The sequence below is a fragment of the Aotus nancymaae genome, unplaced genomic scaffold (assembly GCF_030222135.1).
Source record: "Aotus nancymaae isolate 86718 unplaced genomic scaffold, 86718_ANA_hifiasm-v0.15.2.pri h1tg000099l, whole genome shotgun sequence".
In the NCBI taxonomy this organism is placed as follows: Eukaryota; Metazoa; Chordata; class Mammalia; order Primates; family Aotidae; genus Aotus; species Aotus nancymaae.
The window spans coordinates 4,016,070-4,038,070 of NW_026988514.1; the positions used below are offsets into that span (position 1 = coordinate 4,016,070).

Here is a 22,001-nt window from a genome sequence, read left to right on the forward strand (position 1 = left end):
GGGGTTTGCACAAGGAAATTGCCTAATGACGCATTTCTGTGGGGGCTGGAATCCAGCTGCCCCAGCATGGGCCCCTTGGATCCCGGCCTGATTACCCCCACCCCACCCCACTGTCCTGTGCTTGCAGCACAGCCCGCCAATGCAGCACGGGCAGCTCCTCCTGGGTTAGGCCCTGTCCATCCAGCAGGCCTGACTGGCTCCCCCTGCTGTCACCTCACACCATTCTGCCTCTCCCGAGCCCTGCGCTGGTGGCCCTGGGTGGTGTGTCAGATCATGGTGGTCACGCAGGGTTCCAATCCCAGCTCCACCACTTTCTGAGACTGACTCTGGTGACTGAAGCCCTTTGGGCCTCTGTTTCTTCATCTGGAGAAGGGGGAGCAGCAGGAGAGCTGCCCTGGGGAGGCGTGGAGGGAGCTGTGTCTGGCTCAGTTTTGAATCAGCCTAGTGGCGCTAACTGATGCGGGAAGTTTCAGGATGACTCAGTAGCCAATTAAATGCTTACAAATTCACGCTTTATTGGGTGGCTTTCACACACTAACAATCATGCAAATGTATTCCACACACCCAGGCAGTCATAGGAGAGGCAGGAGTGAGCCACTGTGTTGGGGGAGGGAGAGACCATCTGCTGACTGCCCAAGGTCCGAATTCCCTCAGAGCAGAGGGAGCACAGACCCCCAGGTGGAGGGATGGGCCCAGACCCCCGGTGGAGAGATGGGCCCACTGCTCTTCTCCTAGCAGGGCATCTGGTGGCCTCCAATGGAAAAGAGGCCACAGAGTTCTTGAGGGCAGAGCTTCTGCAGGCGTCTTGGTCATGAGCAGCTTCTTTGTGTTTATGGCCCTCCGCAGGAGTGTCCCCAGCCATCATCTTCAGGTGCCTTTTGGTATGACTTTCTTGTTGGGTCTCAGGGGTGCCTGAGCACAGCAGATATCATTTGTTCACTGCAGTCCACCACACCTATGCTTATTGCTCTGAGGGCCCAGCAACTTCACTTTAAGCTGAGTTACTTGTCATAAGTGATTCCATATATATATATATATATGTGTTTTTTAAGACAGAGTCTCTCTCTGTCACCCAGACTGGAGTGTAGTGGCACAATCTCAGCTCACTGCAAACTCTGCCTCCCAGGTTCAAGCAATTCTCATGCCTCAGCCTCCAGAGTAGCTGAGAGTACAGGTGTGTACCACCATGCCTGGCTAATTTTTTGTACTTTTAATAGAGACAGGGTTTCACCATGTTGGTCAGGCTAGTCTTGAACTCCTGACCTCAAGTGATCTGCCTGCCTCAGCCTCCTAAAGTGCTGGGATTACAGGAGTGAGCCACCACACCCGGTGAGATGGGGTCTTGCTTTGCTGCCCAGGCTCTGTCACCCAGGGGTGCAGTGGTATGATCTTGGTAAACTGCATCATTTACCTCCTGGGCCCAAGCAATCCCCCTACCTCAGCCTCCTGACTAGCTGGGACTACAGGTGCATGCCACTGCCCCTGGATAATTTTTTTGCAGAGACAGGGATCTCCCTCTGTTGCCCAGGCTGGTCTTGAACTCCTAGGCTCAAGTGATGCTCCCAGCTTGGCTTCCTAAAGTGCTGGGATTACGGGTGTGAGCCACTGTACCTGGCTGTCCACTCTGAGACCCTAAGGATCACAACACATTATTACAGGTTTTTGTGCACTGGAACTCTTGGGACTGGCCAGTGTCTAACCACTGGTTACAGGCCCCCAGGGCCAGGGGACACACAGCAGGGACAGGAGACCTGCCTGTGTCCACGGCACCGGGGTGGCAGTCAGGATGTATGTCCAGTGCTGTTTCCCAGAGGCTACCGAGCTGATCAAGCTCATGGCTCTGTGATCCAGCAGGGAGCTGGGTGCTCCCTGCCCCCACCCCCATGACTGGCCCAGAGAGAGCTCCCTGCTCCTACAGCCATCCACCAGGAGGACGACAATTCAAGCAAGGGAAATGGATTTTTATTTGTTTTGAAACACAAAGGAAAAATATTTGCTCAGCCTAATTAGATGTCATTTAAAAGCAAAAGAACCATTCGGTCCTTATTCCATATCCCAGCACCCCGGGTGGCTGCAGAGGGTGGAAGCTGCGGCTCATCCGGTGGACAGGCCTGCCTGTGGCCTGCACGGCTGGCTATTCCTCCCTGCCTCTGGAGGCCCTCAGCCCCGACCCTGCATGCTCGCTGTCCCTCTCTCTTGGCCATGGGCTGCTGCTTCAGGCTGACTCCACGGCTGTCTGGATGTGGGCAATGTGCCTGGGCAGAACAGGTTGCTGGTGCCTTCCTATCAGAGCTGGCAGGCACCCTGGTTACTGCCCAGACCTGATGAGCAGCAGGACACCCCGCTCTGTCCTGCATTGTTGGTGGACACCCCATCTAGGACAGAGACCCCAGAGGGGCAATTTCACTTGGTGTGGAATCTGTACCGTGCCTCCCAGCCCCCTCCTCTGTGGTACCTTGGGGGTCTTCCTGGAAAGGACAGAACTAGCCACCAAGGTTGCCTGAGTTTGCACATGACCCCATCCAAGCCTGCACCCAGCTCCGTGCCTGGAGGCCCAGGGCTGCCCACCCATCTGCAGGAGGCTCTCGTTACCCCTGCAGAAGCCGACGGCGTTGACCCAAGAGATAGCGATGCCAAGGGAAGGGCAAAGCAGGGCCCCCCCTAGGCGGCTGAGTGGGAGGCCAGGCTGCCAGCGCCTGCCTGGAAAGGGCAGGGATTCTCTGAAGTCCCACCTGCTGCATCCGTGGGCCTCTTGAGTCTCAAGAATGGAATGGTTCTTGGTGGACAATGACGTTCTGTGCCCTGAGCAGCCCCCAGAAGAAGCTGACTGGACAAAAAGGGAAAAGGGAGAGGCAGAAACCCGGACTGGGCAGAATTTGAGGAGCGTGAAGAGGAGATGGCCAGATTCCTTCAGTCGATTCAAATTGTATTGGGTAATAGAAGGGAATTCAGAAGGAAAAAATGAATCATGTGTCTGTAACAAAGCTTTAATTATCCGTGTCGCGCCTGTGGCCAGGCCTCTGGAGCAGGCGCCCTGCGAGGCACTGTTGCACTGGTTCCCATGGCAGCCGCCTCCTTGCTGGAGTCCGGCCTGCGGCCCTTGGCCAGGCCCTAGGATTGCCCTAGCCGGTTCAGAAGGTTCACAAAGGTAAATCCCGCCCTTCTTCACAGCACTTGAAGTCTGGCTTATGTGAAAGTGTGGTCCTGCCTTCTGCTGCCTGATGCCTGCCTGTCCTGGAGGATGGAGAGGCAGGGGCTGCAGGGAGCTCCCTGCCTTGCTGCAGGGATGGGGACAGCATGCGCTCCCAAGGACTGCGCTTCTGCAGAGGACACAGGGGTTGAGAGAGAGGAGGGTGAGGACTGGAGAGGCCGACCTGCAGGGGAGTGTCATCCCCAACGCCCCCCAACCCTAGGCCAGAGCCAGCTCTGAATCCCCCATGCCTGGGACAGGACAGTGCAACCAGGTCAATGGGTCCACCTGCCTAAAAGCAGGAGGTAGCTTCTCCTCACTCTCTGCTGTCTGCAGCAGGCGGACTGGCTGTCTCAGGCATGGGAGGTGAGAGGGACTCATAGGTGGGATGAGGGAGTGGGCGGCACCAGCTCCCAAGAGGTGTGTGTCTAGGGCGGCAGCTGGGTAACCTATAGGACCACTAGTGCTCTGCAGTGCCAAGGCCATCAGAACCCACCAGGCACTGAGCCTGTCCTGAGCTTCGTGGCTTCACTTAGTGCTCATGGTCTTCTGGGAAGCTGGTGCTAGAGGTGGCTTCTCACAGAGGAGGGCGCTGGCTTCCAGCTGGGGTGGGGCCCACTCGCTTCCTACTGGATGTCCAGCCCATGCCTTGATCCAGCCTGGGCCTGCAGCCGGCCCCTGCCCATCTGCTATGCATGGCATTAGTAGATGGGACAAGGGCTCCCTGGAGTTAAGGGAGACACATTTCAGCTGAGGATGGTCGGAGAGCTGGGGCTTGGGGATGGGGAGGACAGGGGTATTTGAGTGTAGGCCGGGTGGTTGGGGGAGAGCCCTTCCTGCCCTGGGTAGGGAGTAGGAGGTAGATGCAGCCGGGTTGTGGGAAGGGGCTCTGATGTCTCCCACCTGCTGTCAAGGGCAGGCCTGGGGCCAAGCTGGGCAGAATCAGGGTGTGGCTTCTAGAGTCCTGGCTCTAGTCCCTCTAGCAGGCACTAGAATCTCAGAAATGATGGAGACTAAGCCTGAGACTCTCCCAGGCGGGTGTCACTTGCCTGTGCATGGTGGATAGATGATGTCCAGAGGGACTGGGCAGTGGCTGGTCACCTGGCCTTTTTCCACAGAGCCGGGAGGGCGTAGGTGTGGTGGGGACGGAGGCACTGAGGCAAGCTGTCCTGCACCTGGGACTGCAGCGCCAGCTTGGAGAAAGCATAATAGGCCTGGCATGGGAAGAGGGAGCATAAGCAAGGGACACAGGTTGCCAGGACAGGGGTGTTAGAGAAGTGGGAGCAAAGGGGGATGGGAGGGGTGGGAGCTGTCTGGGGCAGGCACCCCTCCTCTCAGCTTCACACAGGTACCCCCACCTTGGTGCCCGCAGGGCCGGGTCCTAGCATGCTCTGCCAGCCAAGAGTGCAGCAGCCCCACTGTCCCTGCAGGCCATCAGCCTCTCCTGAGGCTCTCCCCGCCTGGGGCCTCCGGCCAGTGAGTGACATCAGGAGATGGGGGTGGCCCCTACCTCATTTCTCCCCCTCCACCAGTGCCTCTCAGTACAGGTGGGATCCTGGAGGACTCTTTACTGGTCAGGGAATGCAGCTCTGTACCCGCAGGGTCAGAGGATGGAGAAGGGTGAGTGAGATGGGGAGGGTGAGTGGCAAAAGATGCGCAGCTGCCTCCGCCATCTCACCGGTCCTGATGGAACTGAGGGAGGTGGGGTGAAGTCTGTCCTTGCTGCATGCTGGGTGGAAGGGAGGAGGCCTCTAACCTCCTTTCCTTTCCCCACATGCTGGTTCCTACCCCATCAGGAGCAGTCTCCCGCCTTCTTTCCTCCCCGAGGGTGGCTGAGCCTGCAGGTCAGGTGGGCACACTCAGCCCTCTACCCTCCCCCAGGCGGACAGGTTCTTCCCTGTGACATGGCCCACTGCCACATCCTGATGGCCTACTCTGGGTGGGGGCAGCCCCTATGTGGGCTACCTAGCACTGTCTCCTAGCCAAGAGGGAGTCAAAATCCTCACTGAGGCAAAGGGCCCACTGAAGGTTTAAGCAAAAGGTGTGTATTTGCACGAGGAATCTTATCACTGTGGTGCCTGCCTCCCATGCACTCAAATAAGCACTACACTTACAAATTGCACCTGACTCCCTGCTGAGCCCTCCCCGCTGAGTAAGGTGACGACCCCCACAAGATGGTCCCCCAAGGGAGTCAGGGGTCACCTGCTGCATCCTGGGGGAGCCTCCTGGGGAGGGGAGCCTCATTCCCGATGTCCCGGTGGAATGAGCCCATGTGAGACCCTTGCAGAGTGGGGCAGGCCCTGAGTGTCAATGGCAACGGTGGTGGTGGGATGTGCTCGGGGTGCTGGTGGCTCCAGTGCCCCACTCCTGGCAGGGTGGGGACCAGGCTAGATTGGGGGGCAGCCTGGCACTGCTGGGAGTGCTGACTCCAACACTTCACAGGTCCAGGTTTAGCAGGGCAGACACACACATCAGTTAGTGCATGTTTTGCAGTGAGTGAGCCAGCTAGGAGGTGCCCCAGGGAGGTTTTGCCAGAGAACAAATGGGCCGGAAGCTCCCAGGCCTTGGCGCCAGCCCTTCTGTCTGCTCACTCCGCTCTTCCTTTCCCAGAAGCTCCTTCCAGTCGGCTGAGGCCTCACCTCTGCAGGGAGGCCAACCTCACCACCCAGGCAGCGGTTACCACTTTCCCACCCACACTCCTGACCTTCCTTCTCCTCCATGGGAGCACTGATTCTCTCCTAACCCATAATATCATGTCACCATCTGTGGCCATCAAGCCTGACACCACATAGGCTCTGTGTGGTGTTCTCTGGGGGCAGAGAGCCCTGTTTTATTCCCTGGTGTATCTCCAGTATGTAGGCAGGGATCATTACCACTTGTGAATGAATGAATGAATGAATGGGCAAGGAGTAGGGCTCTGGGAACACCCACCTCCTTCCCCACCCCAGTGCCGGTAATTTCAGAGAACTGGACAGTTATCTCTTGAAGGGGAACGGGCCCATTCTGTCGGGTCCCTAGCAGAGCTGGGCTCACATGCATCTGGGCCAGGCCCAGGTAGGTGCATGGGTCTCTCCCCTCCTGAGGCCCACCAGGGTCAGGGCACAGGGCTGCCCCCAGCTCCCTCCAGGAGCACGCTCTCCCCGCCAGCCAACAGAGAGGAGACAGGAGAGATGTGTAATTTTCAGTTGCTAATTGTGATGCCCTGCAGCTTGCTGAGCTAAAAATAGTCTCCGTTTTTGTTGAGTAGGTTAAAAAATAGCATCCCACGTGCTGTCTCAGAAAGAAGCCCCCCTGCCAAGGCTGGCAGAGGCAGGGGGCTGGCTCGAGCCCCTCCTCCACCTCCTGGCAGATCCCTGGGACTCATGCAAGATGGGCCCTGAGGGCTGTTTTTGTCCCAGTTTTCTAGGAAGCTGGGTTTCTTAGTTTGGGGTCCACAGATGAGCTTCTGGGAGCTCAATGGCCCTGGAGTCCTCTGCAGAAGGTTGTGGGAATGTGTGCTTGTCCCCAGGTCCAGGCCAGGGCCTCAGGCTGCACTTGATGCTTAGGGGCCCATGCCGCCACCAGGAGCTCTCAGGGGCAATGCTGAGGTCCAAGGAACAGCAGGCAGACCTGGGCAGATGTGCACGTCACGGCCTCGTGGGTCCTGTGAGCTGAGTTTCAGTGTCCCCATCTGAGAAACGGGCCTCTCCGGGCTGCCTCCCTGGGTGAGGGAGAATTGCACTGTGGAATGGCCAGTGCATGGCTCACTCTACCTCCCAATGATGAACACTTAAAGCATAGCAAGGTTAGTCAAGTGAAAGCTAATCCTTGCTTTTAGAAGTTTCCAGAACTGCAGTCTCCAGGATACAGAAGGGATCCTACAATTCCAACTGTGCTGGGAGTCTGCCCTAGACCACTCCTCTCTCTGGAGTTGAACGAAGGCCTGACCCTGCTCCCGTCCGGCTGTGCAGGAAACTCCGGCCCCTCCCGGTCTGTTGTCCCCACTCTCTACTGTGGTGGGGAAGGTGGTATTGGCAGATGGCCACTTACCCCATGGGACCACCTTCTGATGCTCTTCCCTTAGTGCCTTTTGGGAAGATTGACAGATGAGCTCTGTGTAGGGGTGAATGCTCATTGACCCCTGCGTCCCCCTTCCCTGGGGATCTTTTATGAGGCCACGGTGGTATCAGGCCTCCCATGGCTCTGTTGAGTCTCCCCGTCGCTGGGCATCCTCAGCGCAGGACACAGAATAATCACCCGGGAGTGGGAAGGGACCCAGCTGCTGCCCAGGCCTGGACACTCGAGTGGGTGCACAGGAAGATGACAGGCACAGCAGGCCCTGGCCGCAATGAGGCTACAGGCCGGGGCTCGGGGCCTCCATCGTAGCTGCAGTTCTCAGGTTCCTGGGGGACGGGGCGGGGTGCAAGTTCTCAGAGCCCATCTCAGACATGGCTGGAGTTTGAGTGGAGGGAAGGACTGTGCACCAGCTCAGGAAAGGTGTACACGCTGCGTGGCTGCTCCTCCCGATATTCGCATCCAGCTCTGGCACACCTGAGGCCAGAGGCAGATGCCCTGTCTCTGTGTGCTGCCCTGGGGATGGGTGTGGGCCACATTAGAAAGCTGGGTAGCAGGCTGGGTGCGGTGGCTAAACCCTGCAATCCCAACACTTTGAGAGGTCGAGGCAGGCAGATCAGTTGAGGCCAGCCAGGGGTTCAAGACCAGCCTGGCCAACATCATGAACCCTGTTTCTGCTAAAAATACAAACATTAGCTGGGCATGGTGGTGTGCACCCATAATCCCAGCTACTTGGGAGGCTGAGGCAGGAGAATCGCTTGAACCCGGGAGTGGAGGTTGCAGTGAGCCAAGATCATGCCATTGCACTCCAGCCTGGGCCACAGAGCAAGACCCTGTCTTTAAACAAAAAACAACAACAAAAACTCTCCAAGGTCTCTTGAAGAGGCTGCAAAAAGGAATTTCATTTATATTCTTTCACAAAAACCTCCCTCTTTTCCTCTGTCTCCCAGGATCTCTCACGGCCCTGGGGCTGCATAGGGTCCTTCCTTTCTGAAAAGGCTGGAAAGTCTCTCAAATCCTGGCTGCCCCTCCCCTCTTCTTACCCTGGGTCCTCAGTCTAGCCACTTTTCCATTCTTGCTGTCTGTGCTTTTTTCCTCTCCCCAAGCTATTCTTTTCTTTTATTCATATGTGATATTTCACATATTGATGGGGTACCTGTATTTTTCACATGCATGGAGTGTATGATGATCAAAGCAGGGTATTTGGGGTGTCCATCATCTTGAGCATTTATTGTTCCTATGTGTTGAGAGCATTTCAATCTTCATCTCTTTTGAAGTATACAATACGTTGCTGCATACTGTAGTCACCTGAGTCTGCTATGGAACATTAGAACTTATTTCTTCTATCTAAATATGAGTCTGTACTGGTTGACCAAGCTATCTTAGTTTTCCACTCCTGCCCTCTGGTAGCCATTATTCTACTGTCTATCTCCATGAGAGCAAGGTTTTCAGCTCCCACCTGAGTGGGAACACACAGTGTTGGTCTTTCTGTGCCTGGCTTGCTCCACTTAACATAGTGACCTCTGCTCTCAGTGCTGCGTGTTTGGTGCAGTGTACTCAGAAGGTGCGAAGGGGTGTGTGCACCTGTGTATACACCTGTGTGTGCATGTGTGCACCTGTGTGTGTGAGCGTTGTGGGGGGGCTGTGAATATTCAGAAGCTAAAGTTTTAGGCTGTGTCCCCTAAAAGTGCCTCTCCCTTGAGTTGTACTGAAGCCGAGCTTCAGGACATACCCGCTGGAAAAAGTCCCAGAGATCCAGGGCTGTGTTCCCAGAGTCCCTCAGCCAGAGCCCCCAGAGTGGCGTTCACTTGCTCGGAGGCACACCCCCCGCGTGTGAGCGCTCATGCTGGGCTGGAAGCCACACTCCATGTGTCTCCCCCGACTCTCGAGCTCCCGACAGCCACCATGAGGTTCAGGTGCCAGTGCCACTAAGGCTCACACAGACAGAGGAACTGCCCTTAGCCGACTGCCGATGGGAGGCCTGGCTCACATGTGGGTGCGGGCTCCTGGCCTCTCCCCTCCTGGCACTTCAGAGCCGTCAGTGTGTGGCTGTTCTAGAGTCAGAGGGGGTTAAGAAACCAGATGACAGCCCCTCCTCATCCTTGGAGATCAGAGCTCAGGCGAAATCTTGGCTGTGATCACTTTATTGGGAAGCACGATTCCTGGCAGCGGGAGGCCGAGGGCGAGTGGACAGATGCTGGGATGTGTTCCAACAACAGCTGGCGTCCCAGGCGTGTCTAGGGAGGCTCCGTGAAACTTCTGTCTCAAAACAGTGCCTCTGGGGTGAGGATCCCTACAGGGTGTTACCTGCCCCAGCCCCAACCTCGCCCAGGGCTGGTGGTGTGGTATGTGCCCATAGCCCTAAAAGTCTAGGTCAGAGGCCACAGTTCAGAAGCTGTGGCAGCCAGTGCTGAGCCACTGGGCACTGTTGAGGCAAGGCCCAGACGCGGGTGGCACAGAATCACTTATCTGGCTCTGCTCCAGGCACATAACCGCTCTAGCTTCTGTCTCCACTTCACCCTCACTGTAACCCTGCAGGGAGACGGGACAAGAGATTCCACACCCAGTGTCCAGCCAAGGAAGCAGGTTCAGTGCTGCTCAGAGGCTTCCTGCGGGTGTGGGGACAGAGCCCATTCTCCAGAGTGCACAGGCCCAGGACCTGCAACTGCAGGAAAGGACTCAGGTGTGTGGGGATTCAGACAAGGGTGTGAGAGACTGGGGGTGCAGCTGTGGGGGGCCTCTCAGGATGGTATCACCTGCATTGGACCAAGGAGTGATAGCAGCAGGACCCCATGAGTCACTTCATCCTCTGAGGGACAGCAGCACACGTACCAGGTGGGGCACCTTGGGCCAAGCCTGGAAGGCTGGGACAGCCACAGTCAGGCAGAGTAGTGGAGGCCCCAGTGGGAGGGTGACAGTGCAGCCACAGGAAGCCCCGTGCCTCCCCTCTGAGCCTGCTGCTGCTGGCTGCAGCGCATCCTGGCAGGCAGGTGGCAAGGGCCTCTTGTTTCAGCCTCTCCCAGGCAGCCCCCACCCCAAGCCTCCCACAATGCCACTGAGGCTGTGGGAGGGCAGGGGTGTGACCCTCAAGGCCCAGCCAGGACAAATTTGGCTCAGATACAGGAAGGACCCCCTTCTTGGATGGTGCCCCCAGAGAGCCAAGTAAAGCCAGGTATGGAAACCGGCTCTCTCCCAGATGGAAGAGGGCCCCAGGGGCCTCACCACCAGGCTGGGCCCCTGGTCCTGCCCTTGTGCCCACCGGCCTGCATGGGAGGTGAGAAGGGAGTGAGGCACGTCCTCAAGGAGACAGTGAGTCACTTCCCCCGCCTTGCTGTGAGCACGTTTCTTCTGCGTTGATTAGCTCTATAATTAGGAGGCACTTTCCTTCCTGCCTGAACAGAGGTGGGGTTGCAGGGAGCCAGAGGGGCTACTGGGTGCAAGCCTGTACCCCACTCCCTGCAAGGGGCTGCTGCTGTTTTAGGCCAGCCCAGCTGGACCTGGGGTGGAGGTGAGGGTTCCCACAAATGCTAGTCCAGCACACTGGCTGGCCCTAGCCCCATCTGCGCCTACATCCTGGGGCGCTTCCTGAGCCCTCCATAGGGTCTGCTGCCTCGAGATGGGTCTGGTGCAGCCAGGAGCAGCTGAGGCAGGAGACAGGCTCCTTGTGCTTCCTGGAATTCTGTGCAAGATGCCAAGGTCTCTCCTGCCCCCGAGACCAGTTAAATCAGAGTTGTTGGGGTGGGGGTCCAGCATGGTGTCTTTGAATGAAAAGTCCCCAGGTGGTGCTGGGTGTGCACCTACTATAGCTGAGGACCTGCCCTGGTTTGTTTACTGATCAGTTGATTGATCAAGGCAGGGTCTGGCTCTGTTGCCCAGGCTGGAGTGCAGTGGCGTGACTACGGCTCGCTGTAGCCTCAACCTCCTGGGCTCAAGTGATCCTCCTGCCTCAAGCTCCCCGAGTAACTGGAGCACACTGGCATGTGCCACCACACCTGGGTAATTTTTTTTTAATTTTAGTAGAAACAGTCTCTATGTTACCCAGGCTGGTCTCCAACTCCTAAGTTTAAGCAATCTACCCACCTCAGCCTCCCAAAGTGCTGAGATTACAGGCATGAGCCACTGTATCTGACCCCTGCCCTGGGTTAGCGGGTGCAGCTTACCTGGAGGCTGAGCCTCTCAAGGGCAGGCTTCCTGGGCCTTCCATTCACCTGTACACAAATCACCTGGTGTCTTGCTCAGCAGCAGATGTGATCCAGCAGGCCTGGCCTGGAACTTGAGATCTGCACTTTGATGATTGACAAATGTCATGCTGTAGCTGCAGGTCCAGTGACACTTGGAGTCTCGAGGCTGTAGGGAAGGGTCTAGAACTCCAGTGTGCAGCTGAGCTACCTGGAGGGGGAGTGCTGGGCCCACTCCCACCAGTTTCTGGCTCAGGAGAAGGTGCTGCTGCTGCTCCAGGGACCACACCTGGCCTTAGAGCATCCCTGCAGGGTCTGGCTCTCTGGGGTCAGGTTGGCCTGCTCTGTCCAGGCCAGGCCCAGCTGGACTTCGGGTGGAGGTGAGGCTTCCCACAAATGCTGGTTGAGCAAGCTGGCCCACCCCAGCCCTGTCTCTGCCCAACCCTTGGGGGGCTTCCTGAGCTCTCCACAGTGCCCAGACACACAGGGCCAGTGTGTCTAGAGTAAGTGGTGCCTTCTGTGTGGGCTGTAGGGGCACTGAGCAATCATGGTGGTGGGAATCAGCTCCTGGGAGTGAGGAGGCATAATGTGCCCAGCACCTTACCCAGGGGCTCATCTGATCCTCTATGCAACCCTCTGAAGCAGTGCTCCCCGTGCCCATTTTACAGACAAGGAAATTAAGGCTCCACTGGTTTGATGATCTTGACAAAGCCACCTTAAGTGGTGGAGCCAGGCTCAGACTCAGGCTCCCTGCTGGCCTCTGCTGCCCTCTGCCGGTGACCTGGGGCAGTTACTCAGCCCTCATCTTCCTACAGAAATAACGGGTTCTCTGGGAGCACATGGGTGACTGGGAGGAGTAACTGGGATTCTTCAACTCTAACCTTGCCATTCTCAGTGTTAAGCACCCTGGCCATCGCTGTACCATGATCGCTATTGCTATGACTGGAGCCAAGGGCCCAGTGTGCAGCTCTTCCCTGGGAAGGGCCAGCTGGGGGTGGACACAGCTGTTCAGACACACAGGTGTGCAGCTGCACGTCAAAGTGCCTGCCTCTGCTGTTGGGGATGAGGAGGACACAGGGTGCAAGAACAAGGGACCTCAGGGCCATGTGGGGGCGGCCGGCAGGGGGCCCCGCAGGGGGAGTGCTGTCATCACCATCATTTCACAGCTGGGAAGGTCGAGGGCTGGCCAGATGCACCCAGGAACAAGGACCGTGCCTGCTTCAGGGCCAGGATTCCTGCCATGTGGGGAACCTGCCTGTCCACTTGGAGACACTTCTTGAAGTGCTTTGTGGCTAGGCAGTGTGGGCCCTGCTAGGCTTGAGCTTACAGGGGTAAGGGCTCTTGGGGCATCCCCCAGACTTGCAGGATCTTGGTTTGTGGGATGGAGGAGACCTAGCCCTGGGCCATGTTTCTGGGTGGGTCTCCAGGTAGGCAGGACAGGAGGAACCCAGGGTACCCCACCTCTCAGGTCAGTGTGACTCTACACAGCCCCCCTCAGGCTCTGCTGACTCCCTGAAGGGGTTCTGAGCTTGCATGGATCCCCTGCTTGCCTGGGACACCCTGCATGCACCCCCTTCATGCCCCCACCCTCGAAGGTGACCAGCTCCCTTGTGGCCTACCCGGCCCCTCTCTGGCTGCTGACCAGTGGGCTGCGTCCCCAGGCTGGCTCCTCAGCTCCCAGGCAGGCCTCCCAGCACTGAGGCAGGTCTCTCCACAGACTGGATGTGGGGTGGCCTTGCCCTGTCGGGGATCAGCAGGGGCTGAGTTTGTGGGGTGTCAGAGTGCATCCCCCACAAATAGTATGTCCTGACCAGAGCAGCCTGCAGTGGGAGAGGCCAGTGGCTTGGCAAATGCCCTCTCTGATGACCCCATGGGGAGGCCCAACTGATCAAGATTACCACCTGCTGGTCACCTTTTGAACCCAGAACTGTGTGATCGTGGGGAAGTTGTCCTGCCATGCATTGGCCTCAGGTAAGATGCCTGGAGCCAGGCTGAGTAGCTGTGGCCAACAAGGGGTCTGTGAGCCTGCTTTTGTGATTTCATTGCACAAATGGTCATTGAGTGCCACACTGGGCCAGCAATAGGACAGACAGGTGAATGATACAGCCACTTCTGGCTTTGTGGGTCAGTAGTCTATGTTAAACCCAGGGAGGCTTCCTGGAGGTGGTGACACCTGGGTTGGACTTGGAACTCCTGGGGTTTCCTTAATTGAGTTCCTTCCCACTGGGCCTCAGTTTTGCCATCTGAAAAATGAAGGATTGGCTCATATCACTGGTTCTTGGGCTGGAATGGAGGGCGTGTTGGAGTACAGAAACAGCCCACCCCTGAGTTTCTGACCAGCAGGTCCAGGGCTAGGCCTGAGAATGTGCATTCTAACTTGTGTGAAACATCGCAACTGGCCTGAGTTTGAGGGGAGCATTGTGTGAGTCTGAACCATGACCTCCCTGCCCTGCAGTGGGGACAGCATCGAGCCTGGGGGCCTGGACATTCCACCTAGCCTCATCATGGGGCCTTTGGTTATGTTCTTGCTCCCTTGCCAAGGATTTTCTAAGAATTCCAAGGAAACCTTTAGGTGTGTGGTGGGAAAACCAGTGTCATCTGAGCCAGATGCCCTTTTTCCTTGACAGGAGCAACAGGGATGTGCCGTGTGTGGGGGTGGGGTGGGGGGTGGTGAGCTCTCTGCTTGTAAGGCCCCTACAGGGCAGGGGTCCATGGTCCTGTCGTCGCACTGAAGTAACCATGGCTACCATTTGCTCTGCGCAGTAAGGAAACATGGCTCAGAGGCTTGTTCCGTCCACAAGGCCCGTGCTGAGCACCTGTAGCTTGTCTGAGGAGGGCATGCACACATTCCCACTACTTCCTGGATAATAACCTCTTGGGCATGAGGAGGGAGCCCTTCCCCAGGTGGGGGGACAGTGTGACTTTGGGCGCATGCCCCGGGAGACCGCCGCCAGTGACAGCAGAGGGCAGCAGTGCAGTCGAGGCCATCTGTGGCCCTGCTGTGGCAGGAGGATCTGGCTCCTCCAGCTGACTTCAGCCACTGGCACCTGTGCTGCCTGCCCTTGAGGGTCAGGAGGGTGAGGCTAGCCCTATGTGTGGCCAAGGCCATGGGTAGGCCACCCCTAGCTCTTAGGCTGGCAAATGCTGCATCGCCCAGTCCCCTCTTGGCTCCTCTCAGGCGTGGCTGGCTGGCTGGGGCAATGGGAAAACAGGCCCAGAGGGCTTCAGACTCTCTTAGGCTTCACAAGAACTCCCAGCTGCAGGGTGAGGTGAGACCCTGCGCCCCATCACAGCGGGCCATGCCACGAGAGACAGTGGGCACCGAGCCCATCAGGAGGCCCGGCTGCTCAGACACGTGCATCTCAGGGGCACTCAGACTTGCAAGCCCCAAAGACAGTTCCAGATTTCTCCCGAGTCTCGCCCGCATGCCCTGCCTTGTGCTGTCAGCCGCTTGGCCCAACACCTTCACCATTTGGAGTGGCCCTGCTTGCCTGTCCGGGCACGCTGTCCCTGGGCTGTGGCAAGGCCCACCATTGGCTTCCAGACGCCTCCCCTTCAGGCCCCCTCGTCCGCAGCAGCCACCACAAGTCAGACCACTGTGCTTAGAGCCCCAGGCTCCCACCTCAGGGAAGCAGCACGTGTGGTGGGGCCAGCCGTGTTTTCAGACTGTCCTCCCCGCACCCCGCTGCACACAACTCTGGGTCAGGACCTCGGCACTCACTGTCCCTCATGCCCAGAGTGTTCCTTTCTTATCCTGGAAGCTGCGTGGCCAGCCCTATCAGTTGTTCACAGCCCTCTTGCCCCAGGTGGCCATGACTGCCCACCACAGGTTTCCTGTCCCTCCTTGGATGTTTTTTCAAGAGTTTCTCTTCTCTGATGGCTCTGAATGTCCAGGTCCCTGGAATGAGGCCTGGCCTGCAGGGAGCTGAAGACACAGTGATCAGATGTGCAGCGGCTGGGGGACACTGAGAAGCCTGGCTTCCCCGAGATGGGGGTGTCCCCTGCCAGTGTTGCTGCGCCCCCACCACGCACTCCTGCCCACATGCACACAGGCTGCAGGCTGCTTGGGAGGAGGGTCCGGGGAGCTGTGGAGGCCCCTTTGATGCCTCATGCCCTTGCTCTTTACCAGGAAACTATGCCCCAGACATCTGTCGTCTTCTCCAGCATACTTGGGCCCAGCTGTAGTGGACAGGTGCAGCCCGGCATGGGGGAGCGTGGAGGCGGGGCCGGCGGCGGCTCTGGGGACCTCATCTTCCAAGATGGACGCCTCATCTCTGGGTCCCTGGAGGCCCTGATGGAGCACCTTGTTCCCACGGTGGACTATTACCCTGATGTGAGTGCCTGGGCCCTTGGAATCTAGTGGGGTGACCTAGGCTCCAGGAGATGTCAGGTGTGGGAGGGAGGCCCCCATCAAGCGGTAGAGCTGGACAGGGCTGCAGGAGGTGTGGGGCAGTGGGGGCCCAGGCCCACCTCCAGGGCCTTCTCTGCCTTCTGCTCTGCATATACCCCCAGCTAGGCAGAGGACCTGGGGAAACCTGCTGTGACTTCGCTGCTGCTGCCCCAGACAGGAGGAGATGATCCTGGGGACACAGGAAGCGGAAACACACAAGGGCCGAGCAGGGCCCTGAGTTTTGAGCAGGGCCTCCAGGAGGAAGAGGAGTTTTAAAGGGCAAACTCCTGGTGAGGGCACGGCCAGCCAAGGTCCTAGAGCCAAGGGCTGAGCTGGGAAGCTGGTTTGTACATAAACCCTGGTGGTCCAGAATGAAGAGGAGATGGCCTGGCCTGCCCTGCCCTGTCAGCAGGACACTGTTCGGGCTGCCTCAGGGACTGTCCTTAGGCAATAATCCAAATTCTCCCTTTCACCTCAAGGTTGCATGGTACATTCTTGGAACAGAGAAAGCGTTCCCTTGTCAAGTGTGGCTTCCCTCCCCCGGAGGGTGATGTCTCTTAGCAGCAGTAGCACTGGGCCTGCCAGCTCCCTCTTGTGAGCTGAGCATCCACCCTCTGGGAGGGCTTGTCCTGCCTGCGTTATGCTACCCCCTCTCCCTCCCTGCCCTGCTTGTCAGCCTGGGAGTCAGACAGCTTGCAGGGAGGTGGTTGGGAGGGATGCCACCCTCCAGCTTCCACTGAACGGGGCTGCAGTCAGCCCGCTTCACCACCTGCCAGGCCTCCTCTGCCTTCCTGGGCTTTGTGGGGGGCCTTACCTTTGTGTTGCCCACTCCTCCTCCTCCATTTGTCCTTCTGTCCATCCCGTAAGCCCTGTCAGGGTTTGGCTGGGGCAGTGCAGACAGGCTGCTGAGTGCCCATGGGGAGAGACAGGGGAGGGGCCCAAGAGAATCCAGGGCAGGGCTGTCTGTGGGGCAGGGGCCTCAGGCCGAAGCTGGAGAGGCTGCCCCTCTCAGAAGCCTACCCCAGAGGAGCCGCCTTGGTGGTCACCAAATGTGGTCCCTGTGCCCTGGGACCCTGTCCGCTTCCCAGAAGAGGACAGAGGGGTGGCAGGCGCAGGAGAGTCCAGTTGGGCATCAGCTCCTCCCTGCCACCCCACCCGTCCCCATGTGCACAGGTAGTCGAACACACTCACACACACCCACAAACATGCACACACAGTCGCTGTGCTCCTTCCTGGAGATGCACAGGCTCCCCTTGGGTGCCCTGCCCTTAGCTAAGAGTTCCATGGCAGGCTTTTCCTCCATGTCTGAGTTGTCTCCTTAGAAGGGGACCCTGAGAGATATGCTGGCTCTGACCCCCAAGTCCGCATGCTGCACAGCCTGGGGCAGGGCATGGGAAGTTTGCAGTATGTTAGAGGAGTCCTTAATGCTCCAGGGAGGGCTGCGGTAGGCAGTGCTAGCCCAGGCCCCTGAGTCCTGCTCCAGGAGACCTGCACTCCCAGCAAATGCAGTCTGGTTTGCTTCTGGCTGGGGCAAGAAAAACTGTGTTATTTGGGAGGGAGTAGGGGTAGAGGCTCCTTGAGAGCCCAGCCTGCGGCAGCTACATAGAACAAAATACCTCTAGAGAACCCCAGGCAGTCTTCCTCACCTGCAAGTCCACCCTGTCCACAAGCAGGAGCCAGAGTGAAGTTCCCACAGACACTGACCCTCATTAGACAAAAGGCCCAAGAACCCAGCCCATGAGGATCTCAATGGAGGACATGTGGATGTGGTATGGAGGGGCCCTGCTCTGGCAGTCAGGGTCTGGGCCCAGAGCTGGTCAGACAGTGCAGGGGCCCCAACCAGCATTGCCCCTCAGGCCACGCCCCTGCTGATGAGGCCTCACCCCACGAATGAGCCCTGCTCCTAACAGGCCCTGCTCCTGTGCCAGCCTCCCTGCACCCCACCCTACTCACCTCTGACCTCTGGCCCAGCTCACGAGGATCTGGAGAAGCAGCTGGCTTGCATCCTGGCGCAGCGAGCACCATGGGCCAGGCAGCAGGCCCACACCAGCCCACAGAGCCCCACCAATGTCCCAGGCTGGGGTTAGCCCTATGGTGGAGTGGGGCGGAGGGTGCTGGAGAATTCCAGCGGAGGAAGCCTGCTAGGAGCCCTCGAGAGCTGCTGGGAGGCGGGCTCGAGCTGTGCCTCCTAGGTGGGCAGGGCCGGGATAGCAGTAAGAGGAGGAAGGGCCTGCAAGGCGAAGGGAACCTGGCAGGCAAAAGCATGGCCGCCGGACGGGCGGTGCTGGGCTTGGGAGGCAGCCGGGCCAGGTGAAGGGCCGCCTCTGCCGAGCCTGACCGGCCCTCTGCCCTCTCTCTGTCTCCTGCCTTCAGAGGACATACATCTTCACCTTTCTTCTGAGCTCCCGGGTCTTCATGCCCCCTCATGACCTGCTGGCCCGCGTGGGGCAGATCTGCGTAGAGCAGAGGCAGCAGCTGGAGGCCGGGCCTGAAAAAGTGAGACGGAGCCTGGCTGGGGCATGGGCGGGGGCCGGGGTCGGAGTCAGGCTAGGGTTGGGACTTGGCCTGGCTGGGGTTGGGGGCGGGGTCCAGGGTGGAGCCTGAGGCGGGGTCAGGGCATGGGGTGGGGTCCAGGGTGGGGCAGGGGCGGGGTCAGGGCTAGAGTTGGGCGTCGCTTGGCTGGGGCTGTGGGGCGGGGTCAGGGCTAGGGGATGGGGAGGGTGGCGGGTTGTGGGGGCTGTGGCGCGTGGTCCAGGTTGGGGCAGGGGGGCGGGGTCAGGGCTGGGGTTGGGCCTTGGCCTGGCGGGGTCAGGGGGCGGGGTCCGGGCTAGGGTTGGGTGTGGTCTGGCTGTGGCCGGGGGGCGAGGTCAGGGCTGGGGTTGGGGCGTGGCTTGGCTGGGGCATGGGGGCGGGTCTGAGTTGAAGCGTGGAGCCACGCCGGGCTGGGGTGAGGTCTGGGATGCGGCTGTGGGTTGAGTCTGGGTTAGGGTCGTGGTGGGGGGGGTGCAGGGCTGGGAGCGTGGGCGGAATTCCCTGGTTTGGAGACGGTGTGGCGTGGGCAAAGAAAGCTGCGAGGCTGCGGGCTGGGTGGTACGGGGGACTAGGTAGGCTGGCGTGGAGCCTTGGGTTACGCAGGAGGTGGTTGGCCCGTGGGACGTTCTTGGGGGTTGGAGGGTGGGGGTGCGGCTCCTGAGCGTCGGGCACAGTTCTCCCTCCCCGGGGGCAGAGGCCGCGTGGGCATCTTCCGAGAGGGTCGCAGTCATCTTGGCCAAGAGGGCTGGTCCCCATGCCCTGGGCCCTGTGCTGGGTGGGGTCGTGCGTGCCTGTAGACTGGGGCGCGGGGACACGTCGCCTCCCCTCGGGGTCACGTCGCCTCCCCTCGGAGTCACACCCTTTCGAGCACAGGCGCCCTGCTCTCAACCGCAGGGGGCAGACGGGAGCTCTCCTCTAACTGGATGGCTTGGCTTGGGTTTTTTTTTTTTTGCTATATTCTTTTTATAGGTAACTTATAATTATAGCAAATGGAACTAGTTTTTTTTTTTTTATTATTATTTTTTTATTTTTTTATTTATTTTTTATTTTTTTATTTTTTTTATTTTTTTTGGAACTAGTTTTTTGTGTCACCTTAGATGTGGGGTAGGTTTTTTGAATATAACTTATTTAAGTGAAAAAGAAAGCCGATTTACAGGAGTCTGCGGTTCAGGTTTGGTCAAACCGAAGGTGGCACGCGGCTGGGGACTGTGTCCAGCACAGGCCCTGGGTGTGGTGGGGGTCCTGGGGGTGTGGGGCGCTTGTACTGTTTGCCATCTTGTCCCCCACTCTGGCTTGTGGGGCCTCACTCTGAATCCCCTGCTGTCCCAGGCCAAGCTGAAGTGCTTCTCAGCCAAGATTGTGCAGCTCCTGAAGGAGTGGACGGAGGCCTTCCCCTATGATTTCCAGGATGAGAAGGCCATGGCCGAGCTGAAAGCCATCACACACCGTGTCACGCAGTGCGACGAAGTGAGTGCTCCCTGGGCCCTGGCCATGGTCCTTGGGTGTGTTCAGGGGTCTGCCCTCGGGAAGGTGGGGGCTTTGGGGACAGCTCTGTATGTGGTCCCCATTCATGTTACACCCCCAGGAGGGTTGCTGGGTGGCCCCATTCAACCTCCCCCACGATGACAGCTTAGCTGGACAGCAGTGGACCGGGGTCACCCATGATACTGTATGCAGGGACCTGTGGCCTGGTTTCAGGCCTAGTGATTGTTGCCTTGACCCTCTCCTGGCCCTTGCTGTCCTTGTCCCTGGAGTGGGAACCTACTGAGAGTTTGTAAGGCGCTGCCTGTCCTGTATTAGTGAGGAGGAGATGGGGATAAGGCTTTAAATTGGCCTCCCATTTTTCAAATGTCCTTACCCTTGCCTTTGGTGGAGAGGGAACCGGAGATGCCGGGGCCAACTGGGCCTCCAGAGTGGAAGCATTCCTTGTGCTTAGCAGCTCCTGTTCACCCAGAGTGCTTCAGGAGGAGCCAGAGACCCCAGGGCACCCTCTCCCAGGAGGTGGAGGCCCCTGGCTTTGGCAGAAGCCTTTCCTACGCCTCAACTGTTCTTTGGGCCCCTCCTGCTGCAGGAAGCAGCTCAGTGGACTGCCTCTGAAAAAGTGGCATGCTTTTGAGACCCAGAAGCTCAGCCCTGAGCCTGTCTCTGCCCTTAGCCTTGTCCTGCAGCAGGACAGCCCACTGAGACTCCCCCACCCAGCAGTCAGAGGAGCCCACATTGTGCCCCACTTTGTCCTTGAAGGCCTGAAGGCTCAGGTTTAGATAGGGGCTGTGGGCTCATGTTGGTCAAGCACATTCCTGGAAACAAGATACTGGTGGTGGCCTTGCTGCCCGCCCATGCTGGCACCCTTATTGCCCTCGACCCCACAGGAGAATGGCACAGTGAAGAAGGCCATTGCCCAGATGACACAGAGCCTGCTGCTGTCTCTGGCTGCCCGGAGCCAGCTCCAGGAACTTCGAGAGAAGCTCCGGCCATTGGCTGTAGACAAGGGGCCCATCCTCAAGACCAAGCCACCTGCTGCCCAGAAGGACATCCTGGGCGTATGCTGTGACCCCCTGGTGCTGGCCCAGCAGCTGACTCACATTGAGCTGGTCAGTGCTGCCTCGTGCCCTACCTGGGGGGTGGGGGCTGAGGGACCACAATGCCTCTTTCAACACAGCGCTGCAGGTCCCTGCTAGTCACACTGAGCCATCTGGAAGCCCGCTCGCCAGCCCTCACTGCTATGCTTCATGCCGGGTGTGTGTCTGTCTGAGTGGCAGGCACCTCTGTGCCTGGCACTCATGTCCTCAAGAGCACAGCAGTGCTGTGTGAATGGGAGGAGCTGGAGCAGTGTCGTTCTGCAGTGGGGACCACAGTGGCCCCAGGATGGAGGACTGACCTGGGAAGAGGTGAAGGGCCTGTGTCCTGGGCAGGCCCTCCTGTCCCTGTCCCCACTCCTGTGCAGCACTGTCCCTTCTTCTCCAGGGGAGGCTTGTCACCTTCCCTTTGCTGTCTCCCACCCCAGGACAGGGTCAGCAGCATTCACCCTGAGGACTTGATGCAGATTGTCAGCCACATGGACTCCTTGGACAACCACAGGGTGAGTGGGCCAAGGCCCGCGGCACACTCCGGCACCCCTGCCAGCCCTGTTTGCCAGGCACCTGCGCCCCATGTAGGGTGGGTATGGGCCTCACTCAGCACGCCCCGAGCACCTCCAGAGCACTGGGCCATGAGCCCCAATGGATGTGGCACTGGCCCTCCTGGCACCTGCTCCAAGAGGCCTTAGATGGCCATGCTGGTGCTGGGAGAGGGCACAGACTCGGACTGGGGTACCAGCCTGGCCTGCCAGCCCTGCACTGGTCAGCAAGGAGCCGGCAGGCGTGACTGGTGCTGCTGCAGGGCAGGCCGAGCCATGGCCGGGGACCAGGGCCAGCTGTGGGGACTGAGTTTTCCAGTCAGGGTCCTCCAGGCCCCCTATGACCTGCTGTGTCTTTCCCAGTGCCGAGGGGACCTGACCAAGACCTATAGCCTGGAGGCCTACGACAACTGGTTCAACTGCCTGAGCATGCTGGTGGCCACTGAAGTGTGCCGGGTAAGTGCCCATAGCAGACATGGCGAGGTGGCTGCCATGCCCACACCCAGCGAGGCCCTGATCCTGCCCCAGAAGTTAGGTGATGGA

At 58.8% G+C, this 22,001-nt stretch overlaps 1 protein-coding gene across 5 annotated transcripts in view; it reads left to right on the forward strand.

The window, feature by feature from the left end:
* RASGEF1A (RasGEF domain family member 1A) overlaps nt 1-22,001 on the forward strand; it is a 71,068-nt gene that overhangs the window by 43,989 nt on the left and 5,078 nt on the right. For 4 of the 5 annotated variants that reach the window (XM_064370075.1, XM_012477107.3, XM_012477104.2 and 1 more), the window contains exons 2-7: nt 15,551-15,754; nt 18,185-18,307; nt 19,673-19,810; nt 20,713-20,934; nt 21,348-21,422; nt 21,822-21,914. In XM_064370075.1, the coding sequence (XP_064226145.1) occupies nt 15,557-15,754; nt 18,185-18,307; nt 19,673-19,810; nt 20,713-20,934; nt 21,348-21,422; nt 21,822-21,914 (849 nt within the window). In that variant the 5' untranslated portion in view covers nt 15,551-15,556. Of the gene's footprint in view, nt 1-9,823; nt 9,927-15,550; nt 15,755-18,184; nt 18,308-19,672; nt 19,811-20,712; nt 20,935-21,347; nt 21,423-21,821; nt 21,915-22,001 lie in introns of those variants that run through there. The other variant, XM_012477105.3, reaches the window with a different exon arrangement.